Source organism: Pipistrellus hanaki, assembly GCF_964339955.1.
Source record: "Pipistrellus hanaki genome assembly, chromosome: 21".
Classification (NCBI taxonomy): domain Eukaryota; kingdom Metazoa; phylum Chordata; class Mammalia; order Chiroptera; family Vespertilionidae; genus Pipistrellus; species Pipistrellus hanaki.
The window spans coordinates 8,613,855-8,635,203 of record NC_140523.1 but is presented as its reverse complement, the minus strand read 5'-3'; the positions used below and the strand labels follow the sequence as shown (position 1 = coordinate 8,635,203).

Genomic DNA, 21,349 nt, shown 5'->3' with positions numbered 1-21,349 from the left:
GAATTCTCTCTCATCGTGGATTCTCTCTCAGCACAGACATTTCTCTCTCTCCCTCTCTCTTCCTCTCTGAAATAATAAAAAATAACTTCTTTGCCAAAATAAACACCGTGTTTCCACACCAAGTTGTTCCGCAGAATCTTCTTCTCCCGGGTCTAATACGTTCCCGTGATGCCCCTGCCTGAGCCTAGCTGCACCCTCAGGAAGGACAGTGCCCCCTACAGACTGCCCTGCAGTGGCGGCCTCGTGGCAGGACGGCCTCAGCATGGACAGCCTCCCCTCCCCTGGGCTAGCTAACTGCCTCAGGAATGCGTGCCTCCAGGTGACCGGCCCACGTCCCGACCACACGGGATCAGACACTGCACGTGCCCCCACCCTCCTATTGTCCCTGACCACTGGTTAGGCTCCTATGTGTGCACACAAGTCCTTTGGTTGATCTCTCCCTTTTATCCCCACCCTCCCTCTGAGGTCCGACAGTCTAACCCATGGCTTCTTATCTCTGGGTCTGTTCTTGTTCGTCCGTCTATGTTGTTCACCATTTCCCCTGGATGAGTGAGATCATGTCCTACTGGAAATACACTTATAAGAGTCAAAAATGAGACAAGCAATAATGGTTATGCCGAAAGGCAAATGAATCAGCCTATGGTGAGCTTCTTGGAATGGCCTCCCTTGGCAGGGCTAGGGCGGAAAATCCACACCCATGACTTCTGACTATTCAGCGACGGAGTGATGCCGCCCTGGACCAGCCTCCATGATTTTCCAGGTTTTTTGGTTTTGGTTTAGGTTGTTTTGGTTTGTTTTTTTCCAGCGAGATTTTTTTTTTAAGTGGTGAGAAAGATAATGGCTTTTCTTTTTTCTTTTCTTTTTTTTTTTAATATATTTTATTGGTTTTTCACAGAGAGGAAGGAAGATAGAGAGCCAGAAACATCGATGAGAGCGATACATCGACCAGCTGCCTCCTGCACACCCCCTAATGGGGATGTGCCCCCAACCAATGCACATGCCCTTGACCGGAATTGAACTCGGGACCTTTCTATCCACTGAGCCAAACCTGTTTCGGCTCCCGCGAGATTGGGCGGGGGGGGGGGGGGGGGGGGGGGGGGGGGGAATCTGAAATTTCAGCACCAAGGACAGGGACACCGCATGTTGCTCCTTACATGGCCATAAGAGGGCAGCAGAAGATCGCTTTGCGCAGGAATTGCCTGACAGAGCATCCTTGTAGGTTGGCTCCTCCCCACCAAGCCTGGCTTCTTGTCAGCGGAAAAGAGAAAAAGATAATAAAAACTCTTTGGAATTGTTTAGCCCAAAATAGCTCCATGATTGATCTGCGCCTCCTCCTGCGCAATCCCAGCAGCTCTGGCAGAGGGCGCTCCCAAGCTGGAGGACCCTCCCTGCAGTTCACCTGTGCTGAGCCTGGCTCTCACAGTCGCAGCCTATCTTCTTTGGAACAACACCGGGTCGGGTGCGGCCAGGCCCGGAGCAGCGGCTGCCAGGCTGGAAGCGGCCAGGCCCGGAGCAGCTGGGTCTGGTGCGGCCAGGCCCGGAGCAGTGGCTGCCAGGCTAGGAGCCGCCAGGCCCGGAGCAGCGGCTGCCAGGCTGAGAGCAGCCAGACCCGGAGCAGCAGGGTCTGGTGTGGCCAGGCCCGGAGCAGCGGCTGCCAGGCTGGGAGTGGCCAGGCCCGGAGCAGCTGGGTCTGGTGCGGCCAGGCCAGGAGCAGTGGCTGCCAGGCTGGGAGCGGCCAGGCCCGGAGCAGCAGCTGCCAGGCTGGGAGCGGCCAGGCCCGGAGCAGCCGGGTCTTGTACGGCCAGGCCCGGAGCAGTGGCTGCCAGGCTGGGAGCGGCCAGGCTTGGAGCAGCGGCTGCCAGGCTGGGAGCGGCCAGGCCCGAAGCAGCCGGGTCTGGTGCGGCCAGGCCCGGAGCAGTGGCTGCCAGGCTGGGAGCGGCCAGGCCCGGAGCAGCGGCTGACAGGCTGGGAGCGGCCAGGCCCGGAGCGGCTGGGACCGGAGCAACCGGGCCCAGAGCAGCTGGGTCGGGTGCGGCCAGACCTGTAGCAGCAACAGCCAAGTCCAGAGCAACTAGGTCGGGAGCGGCAGTGACCAGACCCGGAGCAGCTGGTTGTGGAACGAACCAGAGCAACAGAGGCCAGGCCCGGAGCAGCCAGGCCCGAAACAGCTCGCTCCTCACCTGTCCCTGCCCACGGCTGCCTCTCAGACATGGCTGGAAACTTTTGCGGGAACTTGAGGGTCTGCTGAATCAAGTGATGAAGGCTTAGATCTGGATGTGTTGAGTTAGTATAGCGCTGGGGTGTTGATCTGTGAGTGCCTTGGGTGGGGCCTGGATGAGGCTGGTTGACCTATTTGGAAATGTCTTTTGTGTGAAGTGTATCATTGGGCATGTGGAGGTATTATTGATATGAGAAAATGCTAAGTAACAGATTTACTATCTGAAAAGGGATTTACTATCGGGGAAAGGGAGGGAGGAAGAGACTGAACATAAACTGTGCACCTATGGATGAGGACAATGGGGGATGGGGAGGGGGCAGAGGGTGGGGTGGGAACCTGGTGGAGGGGGGAAGAAATGAGGAACCTTTGTAATAATATGAACAATAAAGATTGATTTAAAAAAAATATATATATATATATATATTTTTTTTTTTTAAATATATTTTATTGATTTTATACAGAGAGGAAGGGAGAGAGATAGTTAGAAACATCTATGAGAGAGAGTCATCGATCAGCTGCCTCTTGCATACCCCCTACTGGGGATATGCCCACAACCAAGGTACATGCCCTTGACCGGAATCGAACCCGGGACCCTTCAATCCCCAAGCCGACGCTCTATCCACTGAGCCAAACCGGTCCCGGCTCTTTTTTTTTTAAATATATTTTATTGATATTTAACAGAGAGGAGGAAGAGAGATAGAGATTTAGAAACGTCGATGAGAGAGAAACATCGACCAGCTGCCTCTTGCACACCCCCTACCAGGAATGTGCCCGCAACCAATGTACAAGCTCTTGACTGGAATCGAACCTGGGACCTTTCAGTCCACAGACCGATGCTCTATCCACTGAGCCACACCGGTTTCGGCCAACCTGTGTAATTCTTACCATTATTTCTAGCCCCAAACAGCACAACCATATTTGCTACAATAGCAACTGAAATGTGTCTAGTATACTTTTAATTATGATATTCTTTTATTAAAAAAAAAAAAATACAAGTATGGAACAAGAATAATTTAACAGAGTTCTAGAACACTCGCTACCAAAATACAGGAATGGATAAGGCGGGATAGTGTACAACAGAAGAAAACCTATGTGAAATTCAAGGTTTACCCGGAAGATTAAAGAAAACAAACATTTAAATGATAGGACCTTTCATTTTTTAATCAGTCAGAAGAGAAGTGTTCAAAACAATACCAAGGTCCATACACCATAGAGCTATGGTTACGCGTTAAATATAATTACTATCTAGAAGTATGCAAAAATATAAAGTTCTATTTCATACAATAAAACCCTTGATAGAAGCCATTTTAAAATTAAGCAGAACTTCTCAACCTAGGTGTGAGGTATAAGTTCTTCTGCAGGTTCCTTTAAAGGTTTTTGTTGTTTGTGTTTTTTTAACAAAACGCTATATCTAAAAACAACGTACTCCCGTCGGTTCTCCAATGAATGCTACTTAAAGGAAGAAAAATGTATAGCTCAGCCACATACTCCTTTAATATCGCTCAGGCTTCTCTGAAATGTTCCATTTTTCAAGTATGGAACTGGAACTCAAAGTATCCCACAGCCCAGCACTGAAGAGAAGGCGTATACAGGAAAGACTTGGCTGTCATATGGCACAACATTGTTTTCTCCGACACATTTTTGAAATACACACCAGAGTTTCGTTTTTCTCCTCAAAGGCCAGAATTATCATCTACATTAAGATACGGCTGGAGGTTGTAAGACCCCAGAGCGGAAAATAACCGCATCGATGTTGTATCGCAAATGTAACACCGGTAAGAAACTACGAAAGGAGCCAGCCGCTCCGCTCCGCGGGGTCGGGTCAGAGCTCGTCGTGGTAGAAATACTCGTCGTGAAGCTGGCGGCCGTAGTCTGTGGCCTCGCTGGTGAGGAACAAGTCCTGGTTCTCCAGAATCTCCGCCTCGGAGAGCTTCCTGTCATTGTTCAAATCCATCTCGTCGATGAGGTGGAGAGCCTTGAACAAACGTCATTCAATGTGTCAGGTGCAATTCATAGTTTCAGCAAAATGTGCACATTTCAACGGGTGTTTGATTTGTCAGAGCCATTCATACTTTCATTCATTCAATGTTTGCACCGTTATTTTTAAAGGAGCCTGTGAGCAATAAAAGAATCACTCATCAAAATGATTATTGCATGCCGAGACCGGTTTGGCTCAGTGGATAGAGCGTCAGCCTGCGGACTGAAAGGTCCCAGGTTCGATTCCGGTCAAGGGCATGTACCTTGGTTGCAGGCACGTCCCCAGTGGGGAGGGTGTAAGAGGCAGCTGATCGATGATTCTCTCTCATCGATGTTTCTAACTCTCTATCCCTCTCTCTTCCTCTCTGTGAAAATCAATAAAATATATATATATTTTTTTAAAAGATTATTGCTCCATTCAAATACTCACTGTCTAAGTAAATGAAAACATTACAGAGTGTCACGGGGTCTGTCTCCAGCTTCTCTCATTATCTCCTTTGCTAATTTCCGCTGGGTTCTGTCTCCTGCAACTCAAATCTGACTCAGGATATCTCAAAGTTAAGCAACATGAACATAACCATTTTGAGCCCCTACAGGCAAATACAAATTTTATTTTTCTAACTGTCCTATCAAATGAATACATGATGCAATTTTAACTTGCTTGTCCCTTGATGATCTAAAACAGCTCATAGATTTAAATCAAGAAAGAGCAATGTGCCGAAACCAGTTTGGCTCAGTGGAAGAGCATCAGTCTGCGGACTAAAAGGTCCCAGGTTTGATTCCGGTCAAGGGCATGTACCTTGGTTGCGGACACATCCCCAGTAGGGGGTGTGCAAGAGGCAGCTGGTCGATGTTTCTATCTCATCGACGTTTCTAGCTCTCTATCTCTCTCCCTTCCTCTCTGTGAAAAATCAATAAAATATATTAAAAAAAAAAAAAAAAAAAAAAAAAAGAGCAATGCATTGATCCTAAAAAATGTAAGTGCTTCTTTCTTTGGCTCACACACTTGGGCTTCCTTTCCCATCCACAGTGACACAGTCACAGGGGAGCACAGGGGAGGGTGCCACTCGGGAGCGCTCACCTCTTCCTGGGCGATGCCCTGGTTGTTGGGCACCACCCAGGACAGCAGCTCTTGAGGGTCCAGCCTGCCGTCCGAATCCTTGTCGTAATCATTCAGGAATCTATCTTTCTCAACAAGGATCCACTCTGGGTCTTCATTGGCTGCTTTAGATGAAAAGAAATCAACAACAAATATACACATAAGAATATTACATTGCTGAAAGCGGTTTGGCTCAGTGGATAGAGCATCAGCCTGCCGACTGAAGGGTCCCAGGTTCGATTGCGATCAAGGGCATGTACCTTGGTTGCGGGCACATCCCCGGTAGGGGGTGTGCAGGAGGCAGCTGGTCGATGTTTCTCTCTCATCGACATTTCTAGCTCTCTATCTCTCTCCCTTCCTCTCTGTAAAAAATCAATAAAATATATATTTTTTAAGTTAATTAATTAAAAAAAAGAATATCACATGTATATATAATGAGAAGTTTGATATAACCCTAGAATAAAAGGAATGAATGTAAAGCCTACTACATAAAAAATGCCCAAAGAAACAAAAATATTTAACTGAAAAGTGCTAAAATAAGTACAGTGGTGCCTCGCATAACGAACGCCTCGCACAGCGAACTTTGGACAGGTTTTTCATGAAACCATCGGCCAAAAAGCAGAAAATGGATGAAGATGTGCAAGATTCGGTAGACTCTACTTAGTCTGTCTTAAAATTAAAAAAATGTGTGTTTTTTTTTTAAATTATGTTTTTAGATGTATCTAAATAAAAATATGTCATCTTAGCATATTTTTTTTATGTCATCTTAGCATATTTTATGCTACAGAACGAATTATTTTTTTTAACATGTATTGTTATGGGAAAACGCGTTTCACATAACGAACTTTTCGCATAACAAGCTTGCTCCTGGAACGAATTAAGTTCGTTGTGTGAGGCACCACTGTACAAACTATATAGTCATTTTCTTTTTTTTTCTTTTTTTTTTTTTTAAATATATTTTATTGATTCTTTACAGAGAGGAAGGGAGAGAGATAGAGAGCCAGAAATGTCGATGAGAGAGAAACATCAACCAGCTGCCTCCTGCACACCCCCCACGGGGGATGTGCCCACAGCCAATGTACATACCCTTGACCGGAATAGAACCTGGGACCTTTCAGTCCGCAGATCGAACGTGGGACCTTTCAGTCCGCAGACGCTCTATCCACTGAGCCAAACCGGCTTTGGCTATATAGTCATTTTCAACAATGACACACAGGTCTCAAGTTTTGAAATCGCTGCATATTCTCACAAACCAGTAATTTTATCAACTGCTATTTGTTATATCTGCTTTTCCCAAATTTGATCTGGGTAAAATTGTCTGTATGTCACATGGCTACATAAAGCTTCTCGCCTGTTCTTACAGTGCAATGCTATGTGTCACTTCAAAGGACCTTCCCAGTAAGGGGTGCTTTTAGGCAACAATTCTGGAAGAAATTCTGAGAAAAGCCATATACAAACTCCTAAAATTTCAGACAACCATAAGTCACCTTCCACAGTCCACATCCGTGTTCACGGTATTTATACTTATTTCTCTTTTAAGATCTACATCAAAAGATACAGGATTTTGTTTTAAAATATCAACTGGTTTGGCTCAGTGGATACAGCATAGGCCTGCGGACTGAAGGGTCCCAGGTTCGATTCCGGTCAAGGGCATGTACCTTGGTTGCGGGCACATCCCCAGTACGGGGCGTGCAAGAGGCAGCTGATCGATGACTCTCATCGATGTTTCTAACTATCTCTCTCCCTTCCTCTCTGTAAAAAAATCAGTAAAATATATTTTAAAAAATATATATATCAGCCTTTCCTTCCTCCCCACTGGATTTGACAATCACACTGTATGAGTCTGGAAAGGAAGACATGCCAGGGCCCAGACGGGGCTCTGAGGGGAGCAGGACAGCACTCTGGGGTGACCTCCACGTGCCCTAGTTCTGCTCGTCCCACTGGGCAGAACGAGCATCCATCGGGCGTGTCCTTTTGGCTCCATTTTCTTCCTTTCTGTGGCGTTTGCCCCTCCACCCGCACACTTACCTGGGTCCCGCCTGTAGTCACCTAGGAATTCTTCCAAACTGACAAATCCATCCCCGTCTTTGTCATGTTCTTCTAAAGCCTCTTCGATGACGAATTCCTAGCACAGAAATAAGTTAGTAACGACGTTTCCAATCCCACCACCATCCGGGTCACTCCTACTGCAGAACTGCTTTCGCAGCCGTCCTTTGGATGGTCTGTGCTGCCAAACACTGGGATTGGAAGCAGGAACACAGCAACACCACGTGGTAAATAAATCCACATCTTCGGGCTCTGTGGTTAGGGTCCCTGCTCCTCTGAAACCACCTCAGTGCTGACCTCATTTTCCTCCTCCGCAACGACATCTCCGAGTACCCCTCTTTTTTTTTTTTAATATATTTTATTGATTTTTCACAGAGAGGAAGGGAGAGGGATAGAGAGTCAGAAACATTGATGAGAAAGAATCATCCATCAGCTGCCTCCTGCACACCCCCCACTGGGGATGTGCCCGCAACCAAGGTACATGCCCTTGACCGGAATCGAACCCGGGACCTTTCAGTCCGCAGGCCGACGCTCTATCCACTGAGCCATACCGGTTTCGGCTACCCCTCTTCTTTAACTCCGCTTTTCACCCAAACCATGAGAACCCCGAGTCTTTCTCTTTGCACAGGACTGTTGTTCTAGCTCCAGATCTAAAATGTATCTGTTGAAGAGTGAGAATTTTTAAAAAATATATATATTTTATTCAGAGAGGAAGGGAGAGAGATAGTTAGAAACATCAATGAGAGAGAGTCATAGACCAGCTGCCTCTTGCACACCCCCACTGGGGATATGCCCGCAACCAAGGTACATGCCCTTGACCGGAATCGAACCCGGGACCTTTCAGTCCCCAAGCCGACACTCTAGCCATTGAGCCAAACCGGTTTTGGCAAGAGTGAGAATGTTGGAGCATGCCTCCAGGGAGGCCGTGGACTCTGCCCAGATAGAGTTATCAGTGCTGACACCAGGCCAGGCCTGGAGATACGGTCTCATGGCCCCGTCCGTCCCAGCACGCAGGCCTTCTTTCATAGACCACTGTTGAAAGGGCAGAGCAGGACTCTCGTTTTGTACTGTGTCCTCCATCGTGTGTAACTATGTGCCCGATATGACCCCTTTCCGAGAAAAACCACAGAATGTGTCCGTTACCCAACCCACCCTTAAATCAGCCAATAGAAACGCAGAGGGAGCCGAAACCGGTGCGGCTCAGTGGATAGAGCATCAGCCTGCAGACTGAAAGGTCCCACGTTCCATTCCAGTCAAGGGCATGTACCTTGGTTGCGGGCACATCCCCAGTGGGGGTTGTGCAGGAGGCAGCTGGTAGATGTTTCTCTCTCATCGATGTTTCTAACTCTCTATTCCTCTCCCTTCCTCTCTGTAAAAAATCAATAAAATATATATATTTAAAAATAAAATTATAGCCAAAACCGGTTTGGCTCAGTGGATAGAGCGTCAGCCTGTGGACTGAAAGGTCCCGGGTTCGATTCCAGTCAGGGACATGTACCTTGGTTGCAGGCACATCTCCGGTAGGGGGTGTGCAAGAGGCAGCTGGTCAGTGTTTCTAGCTCTCTACCTCTCCCCCTTCCTCTCTGTAAAAAATCAATAAAAGTATATTGAAAATAATAATAATAAATAAAATAATTATAAATAAATAAGATAAAAACTCAGTCCTTTACCTTCTCCCTCCCAATAAGCAGCCTCCACCCCAGAACCCTCCTTCCCAGTCAAAACCTTCCCGGGAGACGGTCCTGTCTCTTACAATTCTGGTTGTATGCAATTCTGAATCACCAGCTAAAGCAGGTCTCAAGTCCTGGCCTCTCAACAATTCAATGAAAAATGCCCTTCCTTACCGTCATATAATCAACCTCTTCAGGATGCTCGAAAGCAATGAATTCTTCAAGATTCAAACCGGGATCCGAGTCCTGGTTAGCCTTTTCAAACCGCTTCTTGTCCTTTAGATGAAGCTTGGAAATGAGATATTGAACATGTTTAAAGGTCTCATCACAACATATAATTGTGAATAAACCTCCCAAAGTACAAACCATGCGAAATCTGAAGTGCATTTTCATACGTTATTTTATCTTCACATCATCCCTCTGAAGGTTGTTTGGGGAAATGACGTTTATTAGAAGCAGCAGTGCAGGCGCCGGAGTCAGAGCGGCTCGGAGCGATTCCAGCAAAGCCACTCACCGGCTGCTCCGTCCCGCACACGGCTTCCCTCCCCTGGTCTCCTCAGCTATAAAGCGGGGACCATCTGACACCAAAAGCAAAGGCAAAAAACGCAAAAGTCAACAAGAAGGCCCTGGCCAGTGTGGCTCAGTGGGTGGCATGTCATTCTGGGAGCCAGAGGCTGCCGGTTTGATTCTGGCCAGGGCACATGTGTGCCCGGTGGTGGGCTCAGTGCCTGGGCGCAGGTGTGAAGGAGGCAGCCGGTTGATATCTTGCTTTCACATCAATGTTTCTCTCTCCCTCCACCTCAGCGCGGACTCGTGCACTGGGCTACTAGATTTATATAAGTGTGAAAGGCAACAATATTCCTTTAAATTAACGCAGAACTGCCGAGGCCGGTTTGGCTCAGTTGATGGAGCGTCGGCCTGCAGACTGAAGGGTCCCGGGTTCGATTCTGGTCAAGGGCATGTACCTTGGTTGCGGGCACATCCCCAGTGGGGGGGCGTGAAAAAGGCAGCTGATCGATGCCTCTCTCTCACCGATGTTTCTAACTCTCTATCTCTCTCCCTTCCTCTCTGTAAAAAATCAATAAAATATATTTAAAATAAATAAATTAATAAAAATAAATTAACACAGAATTGCTACTATTTCTCCATACTATTATCATCCCACTAGAGGCCCAGTGACCCAGTGCATGAAAATTCATGTATATGGCAGGGGGGGCGGAGATCAGGTCCCCTCAGCCCGGCCTGCCCCCTCTCACAGTCTGAGAGCACTGAGGGGCGGGAGGTGACCCCGCTATCAGGGGAAGGTGATCACACCTGTGCTGCTGCCACTGCCAGCAGCGCAAGCCTCGGCCGGTCCTGGCTACCTGAGCTATGGGCGGCCACCATCGCAGGCTTGCCTGTGCCTCAGGCCGGCCCTGGGGGGGCTGAAGGGGACTGGGGAACTCTGGAGGCAGGCGTACGGAGAGGCCAGGTCTGCCCGGGGGCGGGCCTGGCCTTGCCACGTACCTGCCACCCCAGCGGGGCAGAGGGGACTGGGCGCCGCCATTTTCTGGATGTGGGCACCACCATCTTTAAGGGTGTGACAGTCAATTAGCATATTCCCTCCTTATTGGCTGTGGGTGCTGTCATCTTTGCAACAGCGTGGGGGTCAATTACTAACATATTCCCTCTTTATTAGGTAGGATTATCAGACATAAAGACACTACAGTGTGAGGTGGTTTCGTATCAGACCCAAAGCTGCCTGAGTGTTAGTGGGGCAGCCGGATGGAAAGCCAAGCAGACCTCTACTCTGGGGCAAACGCCCATCATGTGCTCAGTCACCAGGAGAGCAACGACCAGCTCTGAGCTCGGATGGCCTCTGGAGCTCCAGCGGCCCACAGGATTCTAAAGCAAACAGCACAGCCCTGACTGGTTTGGCTCAGTGGATAGAGCATTGGCCTGCAGACTCAAGGGTCCTGGGTTTGATTCTGGTCAAGGGCGTGTACCTTGGTTGCGGACACATCCCCAGTAAGGGGAGTGCAGGAGGCAGCTGATCGATGTTTCTCTCTCATTAATGTTTCTAACTCTCTATCACTCTCCCTTTCTCTCTGTAAAAAATCAATAAAATATATTAAAAAAACAAACAAACAAAAAACACAGCATGTACAACGATGACCTATGGCCACAGTAACTAAAAGGTAGGCACCGAGAATGGGTAAGTTAAGGAATTTGAAGTGGCTCAAATGTTTGCCAAATACCCTTGACTAATAATAATATCTTGGGACATAATGGTTTGCAACTACGTGCTTGGATTTCTATTTTTCCACATAAGAAAAACTATCGTTTTAAGAAAAAGACTGTAAAATTAATTTGAAATACAAAAGTACTTAAAATAGCAATTTCTGAAGAAAACAGTCATTTGTCTTGAAAAGTTCTATTTACTAAACAAATGTTTCCTAAATATTGTCCTCCTCAGTTCTGCTGAAGCAGCATGTATTTAAACAAATTAAACCATGAGAGGCAACAGAACTACGGTCACACAGAATCTTCAAAAATGAGTTATTAGCCGAAACCGGTGTGGCTCAGTGGATAGAGCGTTGGCCTGCAGACTGAAAGGTCCTAGGTTCGATTCCAGTCAAGAGCCTGTACCTTGGTTGCGGGCACATCCCCAGTAGGGGATGTGCAAAAGGCAGCTGATCGACGTTTCTAGCTTTCTATCCCTCTCTCTTCCTCTCTGTAAAAACTCAATAAAATATATATATATATACATATATATATATATATATATATATATATATATATATATATATATATTTTTTTTTTTTTTTTTTTAATATATTTTATTGATTTTGTACAGAGAGGAAGGGGGAGAGATAGCGAGTTAGAAACATCGACGAGAGAGAGTCATCGATCAGCTGCCTCTTGCACACCCCCTACTGGAGATGTGCCCGCAACCAAGGTATATGCCCTTGACCGGAATCGAACCCGGGACCCTTCAATCCCCAAGCCGACGCTCTATCCATTGAGCCAAACCGGTTTCGGCTAAAATATATTTTTTTTAATGGGTTATTAAAAAAGGGTGGAGCCACTATGGAAGACAGTATTGCAGTTCTTCAAAAAATTAAAATAACATCACCCTACGATGCAACAATTCCAACTACACTTCTGGGTATATACCTTCCAAAAACTTAAAGTAGGGTCTCGAACAGATATTTGCACACCCATGTTCATATCTATCTATCTATCCATCCATCCATCTATCTATCTATCTATCTAAAAGCCTAAGCAACCATTACAACTGGTGGACCAGTTGCTATGATGCACACTGACCACCAGGGGGCAGACGCTAATGCAGGAGCTTCCCCCTGGTGAGTCCGCTCCCATAGCCAACCTCCCCCAGTCCTCTCCCCCCTTGGCCAGCAAACCTCCCATGGCCCCTCCCCGCCAGGCAGGCTCAGTTCAGGAGCGGGCGAGATGGCCCCGAGAGTCCCCGATTGCAGGCCAGGCCTAGGGACCCCACCTGTGTAGACATTTCACGCACTGGGCCTCTACTCATTAACAACAGCCAAAAAAGTTGACGCAAATCCAAGTGTCTGTGTGTAGATGAATGGATAAACAAAATACAGTATGCACCTGCACTAGAGTATGATCCAGTCTTAAAAAGGAGCAGCCCTCACAGGAGGCAACCGATCGGTCTCTCTCTCACACCGATGTCTCTCTCTCTCTCTCTCTCTCTCTCTCTCTGTCTCTCCTCCCCTTCCACTCTCTCATTCAAAGGCAGTCTGTGCCGGGACCGGTTTGGCTCAATGGATAGAGCGTCGGCTTGGGGACTAAAGGGCCCCGGGTTCGATTCCGGTCAAGGGCATGTACCTTGGTTGCGGGCATATCCCCAGTAGGGGGTGTGCAAGAGGCAGCTGATCAATGACTCTCTCTCATTGATGTTTCGAACTCTCTATCTCTCTCCCTTCCACTCTGTACAAAAATCAATAAAATATATTTTAAAAAACAAACAAAACAAAAAAAAACAACAACAAAGGCAGTCTGTGCCCATGCTCTCACCTGCCTGAAGGACTCCTCTTCCGCGTCGTCCAGAGCTGTGTTCTCGTCAAAGTCAATCACGCGGTCGTACATCTGGATGTTGTATTCGTCCCAGGACACGCTCCCATCGCTGTTCTTATCGTATTCCACAAACTGCTGTTTCGCCTCTTGCATCGCATAATGTTTAAAGGACATCTGAATCCACGAACTGAGCTCACCTAGGAGAATGTCCCAGAACACAACAGGTGTTAACCGTAATTCTCATACTTTGAGGGTTTCTAGACCATCTCTCGGTGAAAACACACACACAAAATTCAGTGTCTGCAAATACGGAATGAGAGCAGACTTAGCAGTGTTCACAGAAACACGAGGGGGAGATGGGGATCGCGTCTGGATCTCAGACGTTATAAAATGTGATTTAAAGAGAAGTAAGCTCCTCAAGGACACAGTTTGGGCATGATTTATTCCCTGAGGTTTTCCAAATACATGGGAAGCCCCTGACTCCTTAAGAACTTAGTAAAAGATTTACCAATCGAACAAAACCAGTGTGGTTCAGTGGATAGAGCGTCGGCCTGCGGACTGAAAGTTCCCGGGTTCGATTCCGGTCAAGGGCATGTACATTGGTTGCGGGCACATCCCCAGTAGAGAGTGTGCAGGAGGCAGCTGATTGATGTTTCTCTCTCTTCAATGTTTCTAACTCTCTATCCCTCTCCTTTCCTCTCTGTAAAAAATCAATAAAATATATTAAAAAAAAAAAAAAAAGATTATCCCTGAAACTGCAAGTAACTTTTGCTATCATAAATCCATCATGAAGCACAAATCTTTGAATCCATTTATTTTAATAAGTATTAGAAAAAAGTGGTTTCCATTTGCAAAAGTAACATGAAATTTTCCTTTAAAATAAATTTAACATTGAGTTGAATCAATACTACACTAAGAAAATAATCCATGGTAAGTAGATATGGCCTAAATTGTGAAATGGTCTTCAAGTGACTCAAGTTGAGAAACACTTATACTCCCTTTAACCGTGACACAGAACATCGGGAGGAGACTTTAACACAGACATGGTGATTAGCAATTATAACCTATGAGCTTCTTGCAACATCTGTCTGTCCTAACGAGGCACCTGAAAAGTTTCTAAATCTCAAATATCTACTTGCAGATCAATTATTAAAAATCTATTCATAGAGCCGAAACGGGTTTGGCTCAGTGGATAGAGCGTTGGCCTGCAGACTGGAAGGTCCCAGGTTCGATTCCGGGCAAGGGCATGGACCTTGGTTGCAGGCACATCCGTGGTAGGGGGTGTGCAGGAGGCAGCTGGTCAATGTTTCTCTTTCATTGACGTTTCTAGCTCTCTATCCCTCTCCCTTCTTCTCTGTAAAAAAATCAATAAAATATATTTTAAAAAATCTATTCATTGAAATTTTTAACATACCGCATTGTAGAAAAAGCGGAGGAGAAAACAGATATTTGCCAAGATGGCAGGAGTATGCCATTTGGTTTAAAGAGTGGTATTCTTCCATAGACCTAGGGGAGGTCAGGTGAATATAAAAAGGCACTGTTTTCGGTCTCCCCTGAAACTCTAAATCAGGGCAGAATAATAATGACAGCATCCAATGTATTCAACAATCTCTCTATAATAATAAACGGGTAATATGCTAATTAGACGGGACACCTTCCGGACCTCATTCCGGACGCCCTTCCGGACAAAGCCAGCCTGGGTCCTGGGTGCCTGCCGGCGGCCGGAGGAGGGGAGCCTGGGTCCTGGGTGCCAGAGGGAAGCTAGTGCTAGCAGCCAGCAGTGGCAGCAGAAGGGAAGGCCTAGTCTTGCGCGAATTTCGTGCATCCGGCCTCTAGTTACTATATAACAGGTTGTTTATATACATTGTCTCCTACCTTCAAAACAAGGCAATTATCATCACTATTTTAAAGTTCAGGAAATGGAGGGTTTTGTTTTTTTTTAAAATATTTTATTGATTTTTCACAGGAAGGGAGAGAGAGAGAGAGCTAGAAACGTAGATGAGAGAGGAACATCGACCAGCTGCCTCTTGCACACCCCCTACTGGGGATGTGCCCACAACCAACGTACATGCCCTTGACCGGAATCGAACCTGGGACCTTTCAGTCTGCAAGCCGACACTCTATCCACTGAGCCACACGGGTTTCGGTAGGAAATGGAGGTTTCGATTTGAGGACTCACACCTAGTAAGTGATTGGTCAATCGAGTGCACGGTCAACATACTTTTGGCTTCAAAGCACAAACTCCTGCCACTGACAGTTGCTGTCTGTCTCAAGAACCTAAGTCCAAGAACCAAGAACCTAAGACCCAACTGGCAAAATCCCCTGAAGGGTCTCAGGAATGAAGGTCCCCTCCAGTCTTTGTGGAGCTTGCCACGGCTCAGCAGAACGCAGAATGGCAGTGACCAGAAACGCTGGCTCACGGCAGCTCTGCCATAAGGGCATGTTTACCCTTCCGAGTTTCTGCTTTCTTCTCTGTATAATGAATATTTGGAGTAAGTTCCTTTAAACTTTAACTTTTTTGGGGGGAAATTTTTTTTTTTAATATATTTTATTGATTTTTTACAGAGAGGAAGGGAGAGTTAGAGTTAGAAACATCAATGAGAGAGAAACACCCATCAGCTGCCTCTTGCACGTCCCTTAGTGGGGATGTGCTTGCAACTAAGGAACATGCCCTTGACTGGAATCGAACCTGGGACCCTTCAGTCCGCAGCCTGATGCTCTATCCACTGAGCCAAACTGGTTTCTGCATCTTTTTGAAATATTTACTACTAAATATTTAAGTATATGGAAGCCCTTAAAAACAGGTACCATAAAGTCTTCCAAATCAACTTGTTCTGTGTGCTTTCTAACCAAAGATGAACCCATTCTAATTAGATATTAAAGAGTAAGCTTTTCTTGTTCTTTTTTTTTTTTTAATATATTTTATTGATTTTTTTTTTTTAAATATATTTTATTGATTTTTTACAGAGAGGAAGGGAGAGAGATAGAGAGCTAGAAACGTAGATGAGAAAGAAACATCGACCAGCTGCCTCTTGCACACCCCCTACTGGGGATGTGCCCACAACCAAGGTCCATGCCCTTGACCGGAATCGAACCTGGGACCTTTCAGTCCGCAGGCCGACGCTCTATCCACTGAGCCAAACCGGTTTCGGCATTGTTCTCTAAGTATAAAGTACCAAAACCTCAATACTCCAGAAGGCACCAATGTGGATGCTTCATTGACAACAAATCTTAAATGTATCCATTTGTAATATTCTCTCAGCAATTTTGTTCCTTAGATGCTGAGCCGCATTGAAACAGGTTACAGCAAACTAGCTTCTATTTAATATTATTAAAATAATAGAGCCCCAGGGGGGTCCCTCAGCCCAGCCTTCCACTTCTCACAGTCAGGGAGCCCTCAGGGGTGGGAGGTGACCTAGTGATCAGGGAAAGGCGATGCCCCATCACACCTCTGCTGCTGCCACTGCCGGCAGCGCCAGCCTCGGCCGGCCCTGGTTACCTGAGCCTCGGGCACCCCTGGGCGGCTGGGCAGCCACCATCTGAGGCTTGCCTGTGGCTCGGGCGGGTCCTAGGTGGCTGGAAGACTAAGGGGACTGGGGGACTCTGAAGGCAGGTGCATAGCAAAGGGCTGAGGGGACTGGGCCCTGCCATCTTGTGGCTGTTGGCACCACCATTTTGAGGGCGTGAATCAATTAGCATATTCCCTCATTGGCTGTGGGTGCCACCATATTTGTGATGGCATGAGGTTCAATTAGCATATTTCCCACTTTATTAGATAGGATTCTTCTAATAATTTGTACATTTCATTTCGAACTACAGAATCTACCCAAGAGCACTTAGATGTTTTTTTTGTTTTTGTTTTTAATATATTTTATTGATTTTTTATAGAGAGGAAGGGAGCGGGACAGTTAGAAATGTCGATGAGAGAGAAACATCGATCAGCTGCCTCTTGCACACCCCCTACTGGGATGTGCCCACAACCAATGTACATGCCCTTGACCGGAATCGAACCTGGGACCCTTTCAATCCGCACACTGACGCTCTACCACTGAGACAAACCAGTTTCGGCCACTTAGATGTTTTAAGTGAAAGATATTAGAAACTAAATTAGGAACAGATTTGGATTTGAGTCCTGGCTCTGCCACTCCATTCAGAAAGGCATTTAATTTCCCCCCAATGAGCTACAGTTTCTTCTTCTCCACAAAGGAAGGGACAAGATGATTCCAGGGCCTCTTTAGCGGTAATGATTTGTCATAAACCTAATTCATATGCAACAAGCCTTTTTGTATTTGCTTGTAAAAGAAGCAAATTCTTAAAATTCTAAAAAATACTTAAAATAAATCACATTGTTGACACTGACAAAAGTCAGATGAAGAACAGGTGTTTGCTCAAGGTGTGATTTGCGAATACGTGTAGGCTCAATGGTGTTTATATATTACTAGAGGCCCAATGCACAATAAAGGAATGGACCTTCCTTCCCCTGGCTGCTGGCACTCCCTTTGTTCAGGCCCGAAGCCGCTTTTCCGCCTTTGTTCCTTCCCATGTTGCCCAGAGGCCTGGAGTTGCTGGGGCAGTTGGGAATGCCTGCATGCTGCCCCCGCTGCGCAGCGCCTGTGTATGCAAATTAACCCTCCATCTTCGTTGGGTTGATCTGCATACTCACTCATGATTGGCTGGTGAGCATCGCAAAGGTGTGGTCAATTTGCACCCTCTCCAATCCAGGACCTCTCAGAGGATGACTGCCTCTCGCAATCTGGTACTGCTGGCTCCTCACCACTCACTGCCTGCCTGATTGCCCCTAACCAACCTCTGCCTGCCTGCCTGCCTGATCACTTCTAACTGCTCCCCTACCGGCCTGATCTCCCCTAACTGCTCCCCTGCTAGCCTGATTGCCCATAACTTCCTCTGCCTCGCCCTGCACCCAAGACCCAGGATCCCCTCCGTCTGGCCACAGGCACCCAGGAACCAGGCCGGCTTCACCTGGGCTGGCCACAGCCGCAGGGGACCGTGGGCGGGCAGCTTCGCCTGGACCACAGCCTCAGGCACCCAGGACATGGCCGGGATTGCGGGGCAGGTGGCTTGTCCCTCTCCGGGGCCACAGCCTGGCTGGTCCTCATTCCTCTCTCCGCAGTGTTGAGTGTCTGAGCCGCTATGGCGGGATGGCACGAGGGAGTGATGACTATTTGCATATTAGCTCTTTATTATATAGGACTAGAGGCCCAGTGCACAAAATTCACACTTGGGTAGAGTCCCTAGGCCTGGCCGGTGATTAGGGCCAAACTGTGGGGCAACAGCAGGGTGATGGGTGGGGCCCCCGCTGGCACCTGCCTATTAGCTCTTTATTATATAGGATGAGAGAGAGCATGGGTTTTAGTTAAGATCCTGTACCTAAAGACTTCCAAGTATACCAGAGGGAAGGGGGTTGGGTTAGCAAAAGGGGTCAAATATACGGTGGCTGAAGATTTTTACTTTGGGTGGTGGGCACCCAGTGCAATATCACGGAATTGTACACCTGAGACCTGTATGATCTTACTAACTAACCAATGTCACCCCAATACATTTAATATAAAAAAATAAAGATCTTCAGGTGTAAGTCCTCCTCACTAGGACCTTTATACCCTCTCCAAGTACCTCTAATGTGATGGAGCATTAGCAATGTGCCCCCAACAGCCACCCGTCCTAAATGTTTATGTCTATTGTTATTAGTTAGCTGTGTGTGTAGGACGTCCTTACTTTCGGTGAGAAAGCCATCTGAGTCCAAGTCAATCTTCTTTACGATCGACTTCAGTCTTTTCTGTTGCTCTTCGGGGGCGAGTTTAACATACTCGTCGACTTCTTCCTTTGGAAGGTAAAGCGATAGACAGGGGAGGGGGGTCAAACATTACTATCGGTGGAGCAAAATGGGGGGGGGGGAGGAAAAGAGGGCTAGCAGAGCCTTGCAGGGGAGGGTTTGGGGTGACTCACACCTGCTCTCCAAGGCCCCGGTCCCCACGCGCCTCGGGATCCTGCCCCGCGCGGGAGGGCAGAAGGGATCGGGGCCCGGCGTCCCGCCCAGCGTCCAGCCAGGCCGCCGGGACCGACCCTCCCAGCCCCGGCCAGGCCCGGCCCGGCCCACTCACCTGGCCGCCCAGCAGCGCCTCGCGGTCGTAGTCGCTGCGGTGCTCGCCCTGCGCGTCCCCAGCGCCGGCCGCCGGCGCGCACAACAGCAGCAGCAGCCCCAGGGCCGCGGGCCTCGGGCCCAGCCGCATCCCGCCGGCCGCCGCGGTCACGGAGTGAAGCGGCCGCGAGAGGGGGCGGCGCTCTGCGGAGCGGCGTACGTGGGGGCACGCAGCGCGAAGGGGCGGGGCGCCAGTCCCAGCCGCTGATTGGCATGCAACGCAGAGGGGCGGGACGCCGGTCCGCGCCGCTGATTGGCACGCAGAGCGGAAGAGCGGGGCGCCAGTCCACGCCGCTGATTGGTCTGCACGGGGCCCTCACCCTGGCGAGGGGGCGGGGCCGCAGGAGGGGCGAACCCTCTTGGCACCCTGGGGTTCCTGCCAGAAACTGCCTGCGGCGCCCGGCATCCGCCCGCTACCCCTGAGCAAGGAAGGGAGGACATTTTAAATATATATATATATTTTATTGACTTTTTACAGATAGATATCTAGAAACATCGATGAGAGAGAAACATCTACCAGCTGCCTCTTGCACATTCCCCCACTGGGGTTGTACCCTCAACCAATGCACATGTCCTTGACATGGAATCGAACCTAGGACACCCCCCCCCCCCCTCAGTCCACAGGCCAATGCTCTATCCACTGAGCCAAACCGGTTTCGACAGGAAGGCAGGACATTTTGGTGAACAAAGTGCAGCAGCTGGAGAACCAGCCGCCATGTCCATGTCCCAAGCCTCCTCGGCTCCCTGCTGGTTTATGTCACCAGGGCGGCATGCACACACGCAGGTGCTCCAGCCAGATACTGGCATCGGATGCTCAGTGTTGCGGCTTACGCTTCTTTGATCTTGGCCAAGGGACTTGGCTCTTGCAAACCTGTTTGTTTACTTACAAAATGGGCGTGGCACCCTAAAAGGTGTGGCTTGGATAGATCGTCAGCCTGCAGAACTGAAGGGTCCCGGGTCCAATTCCTGTTAAGGACATGTACCTGGGTTGCCGGTACATCCCCATTGGGGGGCGTGCAGGAGACAGCTGATCAATTTGTTTCTGACTCTCCCTCTCCCTCTCTGTAAAAAATCAATACATTATTTTTATTTTTTTAATATTTTTATTGATTTTTTACAGAGAGGAAAAGAGACAAAAAGAGATCTAGAAACATCGATGAGAGAGAAACATCCATCAGCTGCCTCTTGCACACCCCCTACTGGGGATGTGCCCGCAACCAAGGTACATGCCCTTGACCGGAATCGAACCTGGGACCCTTGAGTCTGCAGGCCGACGCTCTATCCACTGAGCCAAACCTGCTTCGGCAATACAATATATTTTTAAAAAATAAAAATTAAAATGGGCGTAGGAATAAGACTGCCTTAAAGACTGTGAAGTGTAGGAACCCTTAACACGACCCGCATGATTCAGGGCCCACTCAGGGTCCGGTTTCTAGAGGAGGCTGCACACTAAAATAGAGAGACTAGAAAAGAGTTACCGTATTTTTCGGACCATAAGATGCACTTTTTCCCCCCCAGAAGTGGGGGGGAAAATAAGTGGCGGGGGGGGGGGGGGGGGGGAAAGTCCCTGCGTCTTATGGTCCAAATATAGCCTACACATATACTGTAAAAAAAAAAGTTTTTTTACTTGCCCGGCTCTGTGTGGCCTCTGTGTGCTTGCCCGGCTCTAAAATGGTTCTAAATGCTGCTGTTTACTTTACAGGGTTGATTACATGTGTTTATGACTGTGATGTTGGGTTTTAATGCACATAAAATATTTTAGGACACTATTTGTTTCAGAATCTTTTTTTCTTCATTTCCCTTCTCTAAAAACTGGTGCGTCTTATGGTCCAGTGCGTCTTATGGTCCGAAAAATACGGTAATTTGGGACAAATGGGGGGCCAGGCGGGAGTCAACCTCTAGTGGGAAGACTTGCTCTCCCTTTTATTGAGGCTGCTATGGGATACACCCAGTACCCTGAAGCAGCTTTGGGAAACACCCATAGCCCTCAGGCAGGTAATAATCGGATTATCATATCAGTAAGGATTTATATGATTACAAGATGGAGAAGTTGCTCAGTTACCATTGTCTCAATTAGATAGGGAGCGGTTAGCTCTGACCTTTCAGAGCTTCAAGGTTGACCAGCCTCTTTCTATTAGTGAGAC

At 47.9% G+C, this 21,349-nt stretch overlaps 1 protein-coding gene across 2 annotated transcripts; it reads right to left on the bottom strand.

The window, feature by feature from the left end:
* Positions 1-3,168: 3,168 nt before the first annotated feature.
* On the bottom strand, positions 3,169-19,371 carry RCN2 (reticulocalbin 2). 2 transcript variants are annotated; one of them, XM_084869278.1, is made up of 7 exons: positions 19,168-19,371; positions 18,782-18,887; positions 13,049-13,245; positions 9,185-9,298; positions 7,323-7,419; positions 5,277-5,419; positions 3,169-4,193 (listed from the first exon to the last, which is right to left on the bottom strand). In XM_084869278.1, exons 1-7 carry the CDS (start codon positions 19,294-19,296, stop codon positions 4,041-4,043), a joined length of 939 nt encoding a protein of 312 aa, XP_084725404.1. In that variant the 5' UTR covers positions 19,297-19,371; the 3' UTR covers positions 3,169-4,040. The 2 variants fall into 2 exon arrangements, with proteins under 2 accessions (XP_084725404.1, XP_084725405.1); XM_084869279.1 differs by having other exon boundaries at positions 5,277-5,416.
* Between the last annotated feature and the right edge of the window lie 1,978 nt (positions 19,372-21,349).